A 12,460-nucleotide genomic window follows, 5' to 3' on the forward strand; every position below is an offset into this window, starting at 1 on the left:
TCCAGCAGTAGGCGAGGAGAAGGTGGCCACAGGTCCTTGCTGCCCTCTGGTGACAGGATGGACGGGGCGACTCGGGGGACAGCCAGCAGTGGGCAGTGCAGCCCTCCTGGTGCCCTCCACATCTACTCCAGAGCCCTGGGTTGGTGGCTGCCCCATCTGGAGCCAGGCMCCGCAGTGTCCAGCGCCAAGCCATGGGCAGCCGTCATGGCCCCAGTGCTAGGGGGGAGTGCCTGTCCTCCTCCCTCTGCATCTTGTCACCGAGGTGATGTCACAGCCACTGAAATGGACACAGAAGATGCATCCACCGTTTTATTTTWWAAAAAAAAAMCATATATTTTCCACAGGACCATACATGAAGCAGGGCAGTGGTGCTGGACAGTGGTGCTGCCCCTGGCCTTGTCCCAGAGCTGCCCAGCAAGGTAAGGGGCTGTAGCTGGGGTGAAGGGGCAGGTGCTGCTACAAACAGGCACAGTTGTCAAAGGGGCCAAGACCAGACCCCATCAGCCAGACCATATCACTGGAATCCTTCTCTTAGCCTTCTCTTCTGGGGTTCATTCTTCTGGTAGCAAAGCAGCTGTTAGGTGAGAGTCCTTCTCTGCCCACAGCAGGGACAGCAAAGCTTCACCTTCAGCATCCCCACAGCACTTCCCTGGCTGCAGATGATCTTAGCCAGCCTGACCTCCGTCTCCAGCATCGTCCCCTCTCCCAGGCCACCAGTAACACCAGACTTCTCCCTCCTACTCAAGTACAGTAACACCACAAGGAGAGGGAAGCAGGAATCAATCCAGAAAGAGCAGCAGAGATCTGCTTCTGGCTAAAGCACACCAGACACCCAGGCGAGATGGGTCCCATTGTCCCAGGGGTATGGGAGGGGAAAAGAGAGTTCACTCCATGAGTGGTAGCATGAGGTTGCTGCCAGCTGGAGGTCACAGCGTGTCACTTCTCCTCCTCCTTCTCTGCTGAAATTCTTCACCGTCCACAGCCCTGTTTCATCGGATGACGGGTGCCGAGCGGTCATTGGTGACTGTGGGGCGCAGCTTGACTGTGGCAAAGGGGTTGGTACCTCTGCAGGGGGGAAGGAAACAGGCAACCATCAGGAAATGCCACACAGGGATCCCTGTGACCAAGTAAAGGCTACTTAGCCCTGTTGCAGTCACCTCCATGCCAAGGAGGAGAGTGTAGCCAAAGCTCATTCCTCAGTACGTTTCCATCCTTAACACACCCTGCTGCACATTCCCATGTGGTTCCCCTTGGACTCTCTTCAGGGCTTCTCACCCTCCCTCCTCCACAGGAAGAAGCGGGGACACGAGCACAGGGCTGTCCCTCATGATAACACTCTACACTTGTAAAATGCACACTGACACCCCAGGCAAGGGGTCTTCTTCTCCCCAGGGAAGCAGAAAAAGGCCACAGTACCACACCAGAAACACTGAGACACCAACCCAGCTGTAGGGGGAAGATTTATGGCACGTCTCATCTCCACAGGCCTTACTCATCAAAACTCAAAGCCACGTCCTTTATGCCTTWGCCCTTTCCAAGCAGTTGTGTAGCTCCACACTCAGGCTGCGAGCTGTTATTGTGGCCCTTCCAGAATGGATGGGAAGGAGCATGTGTGTCTGGACCCTGTGTTCAGGGTGCTCAGATCCTACCTCATTTTATCAGAGTCAGGATAGGATCTGCCCAATCAGCAGAGGCCAGAATGGACCACCTCTGCCTCCTGTCCTGGAAGCGGGATGTGCATTGCTTTTGTCCAGACACTTCCCTGTTCCTCCCACATTTAATAATCCAAAAGTTTAAATAATAATAGTGTTGTAATAATGCTCCCCCCAYCAGATGATTCCAGAGAGGAGTTCCACATCTTACTCACCGTGGGAAGAGTTCAGGGGGCTGGTCAATTACTCCTGATTTCTGCAGTCAAAAGAAAAGCAGCAGTGAGAAATTTGGAGTGGGGAATGAAGAGAAAAAAATGGGGCAGGGGACACTGCACACATGGAGGAAGATTTTACAAAACACTTAGGTGAGTTAGGAGCCCAAGCCCTCTTAATAGGGCTCCAACTCCTTATTCATTCAAGCTTTGCAAATGTCCACAAATTCCCCGCTATAGATAACACCCTGAATTTTGTTGTCCCTGCACCACAAGTTCCTTACTCCCCTAGGACATCTTCCTTTGTTTTGGGGAAGAAAGGAGATGACTCAGATGCCCAAAGTGTCATGTCTGAAGATCACAGCAAATAGTGACAGTCTGAGCTACATTTCACCCTCCAGCACAGCCAGAGATGCCCCCTCATGTTGCTCATATACCCTGGCAAAGAGTCTGTCTGTGCTCTCACATGCTTCCTGCATCCATGGGGAGCTCCAGGGTTGTACCCACCTACCCTACACCGCTTATTACTTATTGTGGACAAACCTGATGGACTAAGTTGGACATAGGCCCCTATGGCCCTTATCCTTGGCCAGTAGATAGTGAAGGGTCAGTGCCAACCAACCTGCTAAAGTTCTCTGGTGGCAGACAAGAAAGCCACACGTGGCTATCTGTGATCCAGTTGGGAAGTCACACGCATTTGGTCGTGGCTCAGCTGGAGGATGTCTTGGGCATACATTTAAAGCAAGGCTGAGTCTTTCCAAATTAGTCCTTCCCTGCTTTCTAATGAGGTTCCACACTCTGCCACGCTATTCCAAATGCTGCCCACATTTCATGACTCAATCCCAGGTGTATTCCTACACCCTACCCCTGGGACTGGATGAAAATCAGTGACCCAGAGGGACAGAGAGGCTGCAGAGGGTGTTCCCCTATGTTGTGCAGCCTGGGGCTACCTGAAACCACAGAGCAGGACATAAGGGGGAAAAAAAAAAGAGAGTAATTAAATGTCACAGTTTTCAGTTCTTTGAGCTAATTGCTTGCAACCTTGTGTTGGCCTGGAACCAGTGACCATGGACAAGATTTTCCAGCCCTCTGTGAGACCAAGCAAGTAATGGCCCATAGKCAGCACTGTTCCTCCCTCTCCCAGGTCCTCACCTTTGACTTTATTTTCCCCAGTCAAATCCCCACTGCTGGAGGCAATGATAAGTGAAGGGCTTCCTTATCAGAATGCCATCTGTAAGCTAGGGGTTGGAYACAACTTGTTCTAAGGCTCCCAAAAACTGGCTGTGCCCTCAGCCTTTGCTCCCAGCTTTTCCCTACCCCAGCTGTGACTTTCAGCCAGCCCTCATCTGAATTTAAAAGAGGAACCCTATGAAACTCCTCTCCATTCTCTGAAGGGAGAAAAAGGATGGCATCTCTGTTAGCTGGTCACCCGCTCCCAGACCAGCCTGCTCACTCCATTGGTCCTACTATTAGCAGAAAGAGGTGCTGCGCTGGAGCCACCAGAAATCAGGCTGTGAGGTCATGGAGAAAAGGATTGAACTGAAGGGTCCCTGGTGAGCAAAAAGAGAGAGAAATGAGAARGGCAGGGACAGAGAAGTAGTCCCTTGGGGGAGCAAAGCCAGACACTGAGGGTCTGCACACAACAGGCAGACTGGCAGGGGTCGTCAGGACAAGGTGACATCGGAACAGACTGGGTGAAAAAGACTGGTGCTGACAAGACCCCTTAAATCAGGAAGGCAACAGGACCCCTTCACCAATATCTGAAAGGTTATTTTCTATCTCTACTGGCCAAAGCAGAGAAGGTCTGTCTTGGAGCATGAAAGTCAGATGTGGCTCCCCTCACACACAACCACCCATCACTCCTGCACTCACCTTGGAGCCAGAATTGACTGGGGCAGCTGCCCCACTCTGGTGACTGCTGGCACCCATCGAGAGGGGAGGCAGGTTTGGCAGGCTGGGCTGGGCAGCAGCAGGCCAGTAATTGCTAGAGGAAGGAGTGCCGGGACGGTCCAGGAGATCATCCATACTGTGACTGCTTCGCAGTGGGAAGGACCTGAGCAAAACAAGACAGTGAGGTGGGAGTCAGAGAGCAAGGAACAGGGAGMAGCACAGGTGCTAGCTACAACATGGGGTGTCTCTGGAGGAAATACATGTGTCTTGGACTGGCCTGGTCACAAGCACCTTTGAGATGACATTGCACACGATATGGGAACCAGCTAGGGAGGCCTGTGAGGTCTCCATGGGGCACACTCTAAATAATCACCCCACTGGCATTAGTGGAGTTCCAGGAGCTCCTGCCTGGCCAATTGCCCCCCTGTTACCTGGTGTCTGGCTCCTCCATCTCCCTTGCATTCTCCAAAGGCTTGACATAAGCTTCAGGGAACCAACCACACCTAGGGCACAGGAACAGACACAAATAAGCTCCAGACAACCATGGTTTGTGCTTCTTCACATCCAGTTGCCCAACACTTCCGACCTACACCTGTCCCACACATCAACCAAATTACATTCACCACTACCACATGTGACAGGGTTCCTGCACTTCTTTCACCTGTAGGTGGGGCACAGGATTATTGTGGCACAGACCTTGAGCTTGGAGCAGGACTCGCTTATCTCAGGGGCTGTGCAAAACCTGTGCTCCTGGAGTTGGTAGAATGTTGGTAGAGCAAGGGACACTACAACCAACTGCAATCACAAGGAAGCTGTGGATAACTCTTCCAGGGATTTTACAGCAACTCCACTCCAGAAGCAGCTCCCCAGAGAAAGGCACTGCTCTTGCTCATCTCACACCTGTGAGCATTCCTGCAGAACATAGTGCAGGGATCCCATGAGGAACGGGGCAGGCTTTAGACGCAGGGGCTGGCCAGCAGTGCGCGGGCAGTAATTCAGTAAGCGCTGGTTGCAGCAGTTTCCATGCCCTGCCTGTGCTGGAGGCTGTGGCAGCAGTTGCAGCGTGAGCTAAGAAATGCCAGGCCTCTCAGGTAACTCCAGCAGTTCACGGCCCTGAGCTGGATCCCATGACAGGAGTCACTCAGTCATACAAGCCGGGAGGGGGTCACTGCACCCCTGGCCCTTCTACCCAAAGCCCCTGGAGGTTTCTCAGGCAGCCCATCCACACCAGCCCTGCCACACTGCGTCTTCTTGGCACAGAGAGCCCCCAATGCTGAGAACAAAGCGTTATCCTGCTGAGATGGTGGGTGGGACACAGTGCCCAGACCACACCAGGAGGTGACAGGGGTGACAATTTTGGGCTTAAGCCTCTCAGCTCCAGACTCGACAAGCCTGCATCTGGCCAATTTACGACACCAGAGCCACTTACGTGGATGAGCCCTCCAGTTTGCCATAGAGCCAGCCATTCTGCGCCTCTGGCATCAGCACCGCAATGACATCGCCAGGCTCGAACCGCAGCAGGGTCCGGTTGGTGCCCGTCGTGTGGGGCACGATGGCCTGAACTCTCGTTGAGCCGCTCCTCTTCCTGCCCTCGCCGCCGCTGCTGCCCTCGCCAAAGGAGCCCGAGCGGGATGTGCGGCCCGTAGGGAGCAAACCTGCGGGAGGCATCCCACGGGCCTGGCTGGAGTCTGGCATCCTCCTGTGAGACCCACGCTGCCCCAAAGATACCAGTGCTTCCCCAGTCAAGTAATTACTGTGGTGGAGGAGCAGATGGCCCTTCAGGGAGAGGGCAAAGCATAGCATGGGAAAAGCWTGGGAAGCATCCTGCAGGGGACAATCGACTCAAGCCAAACCCATTTGCTTTGCATTGTCCCCTTTGGCCAAATGCCTGGAGCGCAGGCACTGCTTGCCCTGTCTGATGGCCCGCCTGACAGTCCTCTTCCCAACCTGTCCCTACTGAYTATCTGGGTAATTTTTCTCCCTCCTTGTCCTTTTTTACCTCTTTTAAAGATTTTAAGCTGCAGTTTCTCAGGAAGGAAAAGCAGGTGTGTCATGAGGTAGGTGGCTGGGTTTCATAGGGCAAGCTAACATTTAGTCTGGCAATATGAGGGAAGGTGCTTTACTAAAATGAGAACTCTAGCAAGAACCCGTGCTTGTAGTTCAAGGAGCCTTGAAAATTGCACATCCATAGCTTCCCAACCTGACACAGCCAGCCAGGCCTGGCCTTGCTCTGGGTGGACTCTGCTCTGAAGGCTGAGCTCACCTTCTGCTTCAGCCTTGCCCTCTCCAGCTCCCATAGGCAGTGTCCTCTCACCATGCTGAGGAATACAGCTGAGGTCTGGTGGTCTGATAGAGTGGTGGTCCCTTCCCAAACCCAACCCTCTTCCCAGAGAGGTCCAAGCCCTGTCTCCCCACAGCACTGCTCCCAGATATGGGTCATACTGGCTGACGGTGTCCTCCGCAGTGGCCGCCGGGGAGACTCTGGCTGAGGAGACATTCTCATTTCTGGAGGGTCCAGAGAGAAGATGCTGGATCTACTCCCAGTCATAGAAGAAGCAAAGTCCTCAAGGGGTCTCTGGGGCTGTTGGAAGGAAAGGGGGCTGAACACACATCCACAAARGCCATGTTAGGCAGGAGATGTTCTGAGGGATATTCCTCTTAGAAAGCCAAACTCAGCACATTCCCCCTTGCAGCCCAAACACACACTGCTCTTCATCTTGGGCAGGAAAGGCCACTGCAGCTGGACAAGGTAGCAAGCACCAGGGTTGGCCAAGGACTGACTTTGCCCTGCAGCCTCACCACCACAGAACCATTGAACACTTTGGGTTGGAAGGAAGCTTTAAAGGTCATGTAGTCCAATTGCCTGCAATGAGCGGTGACAGCTGCAAATAGATGAGGTTGCCCAGAGCTCAGCTCAACCTGACCTTGAATGTTTCCAGGGATGGGGCATACACAACCTCTCTGGGCAACCTGTTCCAATATTTCACCAAATGAGGTGAAGCTGCGTGTGGGCTCCTCACCATCTCAAGGTGGGTGGCCGTGAGCCTCCCTGATGGATACCCCTGGCCGTGGGAGGCTGAGAGCAGAGCCTGTGAGTGGCTGTTTGAGGGGTTGCGGGTGGCTTCCAGCTGCTCCTTCCACCGTGGTGCCTTGGTCTGGATCATGCTCCGAGCCTGGGGAGAAAGACAGGAGAGGGGGTGATGGATAGGGCACACCAGCTACAGAGGAAGCCTAAGGCTTACACGTGCATTGAAGATCAGATCCTTCCACAATGAGGCATGTGGGAATGGCCAAACAGCTCCCTGTAGGAAGGAATTTCCAGGAATGGCACCCTCCACCAGAGATCACATGGTCCCAAGGACCCTGCTATAAACACGTGCAGCACCCTTCCCTCTTCCATCACTCACACACTCAACTAATCCCATGTCAGCACCATTCTCAGCCCCAGATATGTTCTCCCAGTCTACTACAGCCAGCCTGAACCTCACAGCAAGAAACAAAATAATTTCCTGTCCAGTCCATGCACAGACRCATCCTTCATCTAAGGGGCGGCTCAGCCCTGGCTTCCTCTTGAAGGCATGCTCCCCCTCCAGCCCTGCTCCCTGCTCCCCCAGCTTTGCTCCCTGGCATGTCAGGGCTATACCCTGCTGTAAAACTGGAGSAGAGTGTTGTAGAGTATCTGGTGCTTTTCAGCCAGGAAGCGGTAGCGGCGTTTCTCCTCCAGCTCAGCCTCCCTCTGGCTCTGAGAGACGAATGCCTGCATCTCCGAGCGCAGYCGAATCACATTCTCCTGTGTCAGGGGGCAAAAAGAGGAGGAAGGGGTCAGTGAAAATCCAGTAGAGTGGGCTCAGGGGAAGGGTTGAAAGGGSTCATCTTGTCTATCAGCTTCCCGGTCCACTTGCAGTGCTGGAGCAGCAGAGAGGAGCTGGAGCAGAGTGCCAGGCATTAAGTCATTGCTTACTGAGGCTTCCTAAATGAGGAAAGGGCTTGGCAGGACTGAGTACCACAGGTCAGTAGCACCCTGAGAACAGGTGTTTCCTGCTTTCCAGATAAGTCTGCTGCCTTTTGAATATTGGGGCAACCCCTTGGCTAAAGCTGCTGAGAAATCAGCCCTGGGTCCAGAGAAAACAAACAACCAGTTCTTTTGACCAGCTCCCTTCCCTGCAATCACTGCTTACCTTCATCTCCCGGGCATTTTTATCACGAGCCCTCTCCATTCTCCACAGCTCTGCCATGCACTTATCCAGGTTGGTGGCTCTTCGCTGGTACTCCATCTCATACTGCTTTTGGCTCTCCTACCAGGGAGAAATCAGACTCAGTAAGGAACCAGAAACCCAGCCACACTGAGGCAGCACTTTGATGTGTGCTTGCACATCTGAGTCCATCTGCAATCAGGCTTCACCTTGATCTCTTATACAAAGTCTTCCTTTACCATTCTTTTCATTTTGAATGGCCCCAAAGTGCTGATGAACCTCCAGATCTCAGGGGCAAGGATTGGCACCCAGCTGCCCCAGCACTAGGAGCAAGTCCCCAAGGCCTCAGTCTCCCCTTGTGACACTACCCACCAGCAGGGGCAACTGTGCCACAACAGCACAGGACCCACAGCAGATCCTGTGGTTTGGGGGAGCTGGGAACTCTGCTTTTGGGACGCCAAGTCCCTCAGCCCTGCTGAAGCATTTGGCAAGTCCCACTGCAGAACAGCCACCTGCCCCCTTTAGCCCTTCATCATCAGTTGAACAAGAGGGATTTGTTCCATGATGGGAGAAAATAAGGCCCCMTAAAATCCTGCTGACAAAAATCAAGGAAACACCTCAAGTGCTCAAGCAAAAACCCTTGGGTGAAGGGGAGAGGCAAACAGAAGAGCTGAAGAGAAGGGAGTTCATCACTTACACTGATGAACTGCACATCCATTTTGCTGTTTTTCTCCATGTGCTGCAGCAGGTCTACATGGAACATCTGAGCCTGAAAAAGGCGAAGGAGCCATCACCCTTAACCCTTTACCGTATGAGATGTTGCACACACTGTGATAAGGGAAGGCTCATAAAACATCCCGAGCAAGTGACTCATTTGCAGCCAGGCTCTGGGCTTGCCAGCCCTGTGACCCTGCTGTGCCACGTGCAGCAGGGACAGCAGGGAGGCAGGCACCTGCCTGCGGGCATGGCTGAAGGCAGCTGATGGGGTCAATATGATAAATGCTGATAGGCTGTACTTAAAGAAATCACTTTATTCTCCACCTCCACCAGCCCCCGGGAAAACCACTYACCACAACTTCCAAATCAGAGCTCAGAAGTCTCTGTGTGTCGGACATCTGCATCAGAATTTCACCTTCAGGGAAAAAAGACAGGAGAAGGTGTAAAAATCCTGTGGCCATTTTCTCATGTGCCCCAAGGAGGCAGACCAGCAGCMTACAGCTCAGGCTGTTGATACACAACTGTGAAAGTCCACGAGATATCACGAAGCACTGCTCTCTGCACTCTGAGAGAGTTTGGAAGCCTTCCACCCCAGGCATTGCCAGTGCAGGGTCACTCCAGCCCACATGGTGGCTGGACCAGTACTCTGCTACAGCCCCAGGTGTCAGTAGGCAGCCTTGCCTCTGCCGTGGGCTCTGGGTGCTGGGTTTCTGCTCTGCCACAGCCCCTGCAGGCCCCGTTTTCACCCCAAGTGGCTCCCCAGCTGCAGTGCACAGTTCTGGCTGTCCTATGGGAAGGCAGCTCCAGCACCCACTCCGATGCTGTGCATGGTCCTGCTGTGCATGATGCTGGTATTATGAAACCAGGAAAGGAAGAGGCTGATGACAGAGAGCAGAGGAGCTAGCAGAGAGGTGCAGATGGCAAAAAGAGTCTGCAGAAGATCCATATCTGCTGGAAGCTCTTTGCTAAAATATTTAGCAGTGGAGCAGTTCCCTGAACACCTTTTCAGCAGTCGCAATCAGGCTGCAGAGTTACTTATGCTGCTGATTGTGAGCCCCTCAGCCCCCAAGCTGCCATCCCAGCTGGTTGCAGGCTCAGCAGGACAAGACCCCACCAGCTGTTGTCAGTGCATGCTCCCTGGCTTTTCTGTCACACTTCCAAGGAGGAGAAAAATGTTTCCTCCACGATGAAAATTTCATCTCTTGGGGCAGCATGCCTCAACAGGGTTTTGTGAGAGATCCATCACTGGAGGTCCATCCCAGGATCCGGGCTCACTCACTGATCTCAGAGAGATATAGGGAAGAGTGCTGAGGCTGTGAGATATATTCAAGGACAGACAATAAATTTGACTCTCACCACCTGGATGGGGCCTGGCACAGAGAGACGCCATTTAGAGGAGCTGTCTTTCTTGCCCCAATATCTGGAAAGGGACCCACTAAGGGAGAAGGCCAAAAAATGTAACTGTGGCTCACCACAGGACAGAAGATGAGATGCARGAGAGCCTTACCCAGCATGTGTGAGGTGGAACTCTGCAGTGCCTGCTCCCCGATCTTCTCGATTGCCTTAAAATAGACTTCAGCTGCTTTGGATAACGCTGTGGGAGAGGAGAGGGATTGTAAGGGTCTGGCCTGCCTTCCCACCGTCACTAGCTCCAGCAAGCAGCACACAGAAAAGCCACCCCCCAGTACCTCGCAGATAAGTACCCCATCTCTCCCCAACAGCAGTGGGTCCTGGAGCTGAAGACTGCTTTAGAGCAGCTCAGAACATGTCAGAGGTAGCAGACCAGCAGCCTTGTCCTGGGTGATGGCACAAAGGATGCCCAGGCTGATGCACTACAGTCTGGAGCCCTGGCTGTGCGGGACCCCACTCACCGTGGAAAGCATGCAGATAGTTGTTCCCCAGGTACACCAGGTTCTCCAGCGCAGGGTTGAACTGCTCCAGGATGCTCTGTGGCCAGGCAGAAGCACATTAATGCCATTCTTCTTCATGTCCAGAGACCTCAGCAAGTCAAGGCTCCCCCACTGTGGTTTGCCTGGGTGAGAGCCCCCTCTGGAGCACTGGAACCGAGGCAATGTACAGCCATGCACAGGCAGGTTTCTGCACTGGGGCTGACTGGGAACATCAGCTGCCCTCAGCCTTCCCAAGCCAGCCRGGAGAGGAGCCATGCCAGAGGGCAAGGTAGCCCACTGCAAAGCCAAGTGGTTGCCTGAATGAAGATGGCTTTCTCCCAAGGTCCCAACCCACTGCAGGCATGGGAGTAACTCCAAAGGGGTCTGAGCAGCCTTCTCCCTCACCCCACAGACAGAGGGCCACTGCTTATTATCCAGACATGAACACAACCCTTTCCCGGCCAGGACTGATGCATGGCCAGACTCAGCAGCTTAGTAAGAGAAGGGATGGACAACCAGCTTCTCCCCTTTTATTTGCATTTATCAAAAGTATCCATTGAATACAGAGAAGTCCAGAGACTGGAATAAGCAATTTCCCACTTCTGTCAGTCCTTCCCACCTTGATTCAGCACTTCCCTACACTKCAGGTGTAGGGACGCATTTATAAGATCAGAGACACTCTTTCAAGCAAGGGGCAAAAGAGCCGATCAAACTTCTTCCTACCAGCAACCAAGGTGTGTCACCCTTCRTACTCCACATTCAAGCTACCCTGGCTGCCCAATTCCTTCACAAATTTGCCTGTAGAACCCACACACTCTCCTCCTGCAATCTGCTCCCAAATGCAGCCCAGAGCCCACAGGAGCTGCTGCAGTTCAGTCTGGAAACAGATACAGCCCTCAGCTGTCCACCCAAAGGGAGCCTTTGGCAGAAAACGCTCATCTCCCACCCATCTGTCTCCCATTGGCAGACAGGAGCAGCCTTTGACGCCAACACTCACCTTATAGATGGAGATGGTGGATCTGTAGGACAGATCCATCTCTGGAGCCTATTCACTCTCCCACAGAGAAGCAAGGAGCAAAGCAGAGTACAAGGTGCTATACTGGCCTGGAGGACTCTGTTTCTGCACAGCCAGCTGGATGGAAAGAGCCTGTCACCAGCAAGGAAAGACAGCAGGAAGACACAGATGTGGTACAAAGGGAGCACTGACGGAGTTTAATAATTCACCAGCAGAGAGGCTGGAACTTGATCTTTGGAAGTAACCAGACTCTGGAGGGGAGAGAGGAATCCTGCGACAGCCAGCGAAGACATGTGACTGCCTCTTTGCATTATTGATTGCCAGCCTGGTACCCAGCTCTGCCTGTCCTGACACCTGCGGCGGCGGCCACCTGCCCGCATCACTGCCTTATGGCTCGCAGCCTCTGGCACTGCCACTGCTCCAACATGGCGTGCTGTGCTGAGCAAGTGGACCATCTTCAAGTCTTTCTTAYGCAGGCACCTCACGAGTCAGGAGATCCCTGTCAGTTTGTGATTGCAGAGAGCAGAGAGCAGCAGGCAGGGGGAAGCATGAGGCAAACTCTATAATAAACAAATTTCAATTCTTCCCCACACATTATTTCCCCACCCCAGGCTTCAGCTGTCTGGCTCTAGGCCTCCCTCCCATTCCCAGTCTCAGTGTGACTCTCTAACAGCAGGAACAGGCTTCCGTTGGAACCCTTTCCCAGGTTTCACCTCTGGTGAGCTGGGACCAGCACTGCCATTGTGATTGGTCTGGGCACACAGCTGGGAAGAGAAGGATCAAGCAAAACCCAGGTTCTATTGTTTGGGCCCAGCCAGTTCCAACAGGATCCTCATATTCCAAGTGGTCCCAACCCTCTCTATTCTGGTTGCAGCTACTGTGGGACAATCAG

At 53.3% G+C, this 12,460-nt stretch overlaps 1 protein-coding gene across 1 annotated transcript; it reads right to left on the bottom strand.

Moving 5' to 3' along the window:
* Window positions 1-328: 328 nt before the first annotated feature.
* On the bottom strand, window positions 329-11,880 carry BAIAP2L2 (BAR/IMD domain containing adaptor protein 2 like 2). Its single transcript, XM_057388244.1, has 14 exons — window positions 11,551-11,880; window positions 10,536-10,611; window positions 10,172-10,258; window positions 9,018-9,079; window positions 8,645-8,716; window positions 7,933-8,049; window positions 7,398-7,544; window positions 6,775-6,927; window positions 6,197-6,335; window positions 5,184-5,409; window positions 4,186-4,257; window positions 3,737-3,917; window positions 1,868-1,908; window positions 329-1,065 (listed from the first exon to the last, which is right to left on the bottom strand). Exons 1-14 carry the CDS (start codon window positions 11,587-11,589, stop codon window positions 990-992), a joined length of 1,488 nt encoding a protein of 495 aa, XP_057244227.1. The 5' UTR covers window positions 11,590-11,880; the 3' UTR covers window positions 329-989.
* Window positions 11,881-12,460: the final 580 nt, after the last annotated feature.

Source organism: Malurus melanocephalus, unplaced genomic scaffold (assembly GCF_030028575.1).
Source record: "Malurus melanocephalus ecotype Western Australia unplaced genomic scaffold, MMel_1.1 scaffold_17, whole genome shotgun sequence".
Taxonomy (NCBI): domain Eukaryota; kingdom Metazoa; phylum Chordata; class Aves; order Passeriformes; family Maluridae; genus Malurus; species Malurus melanocephalus.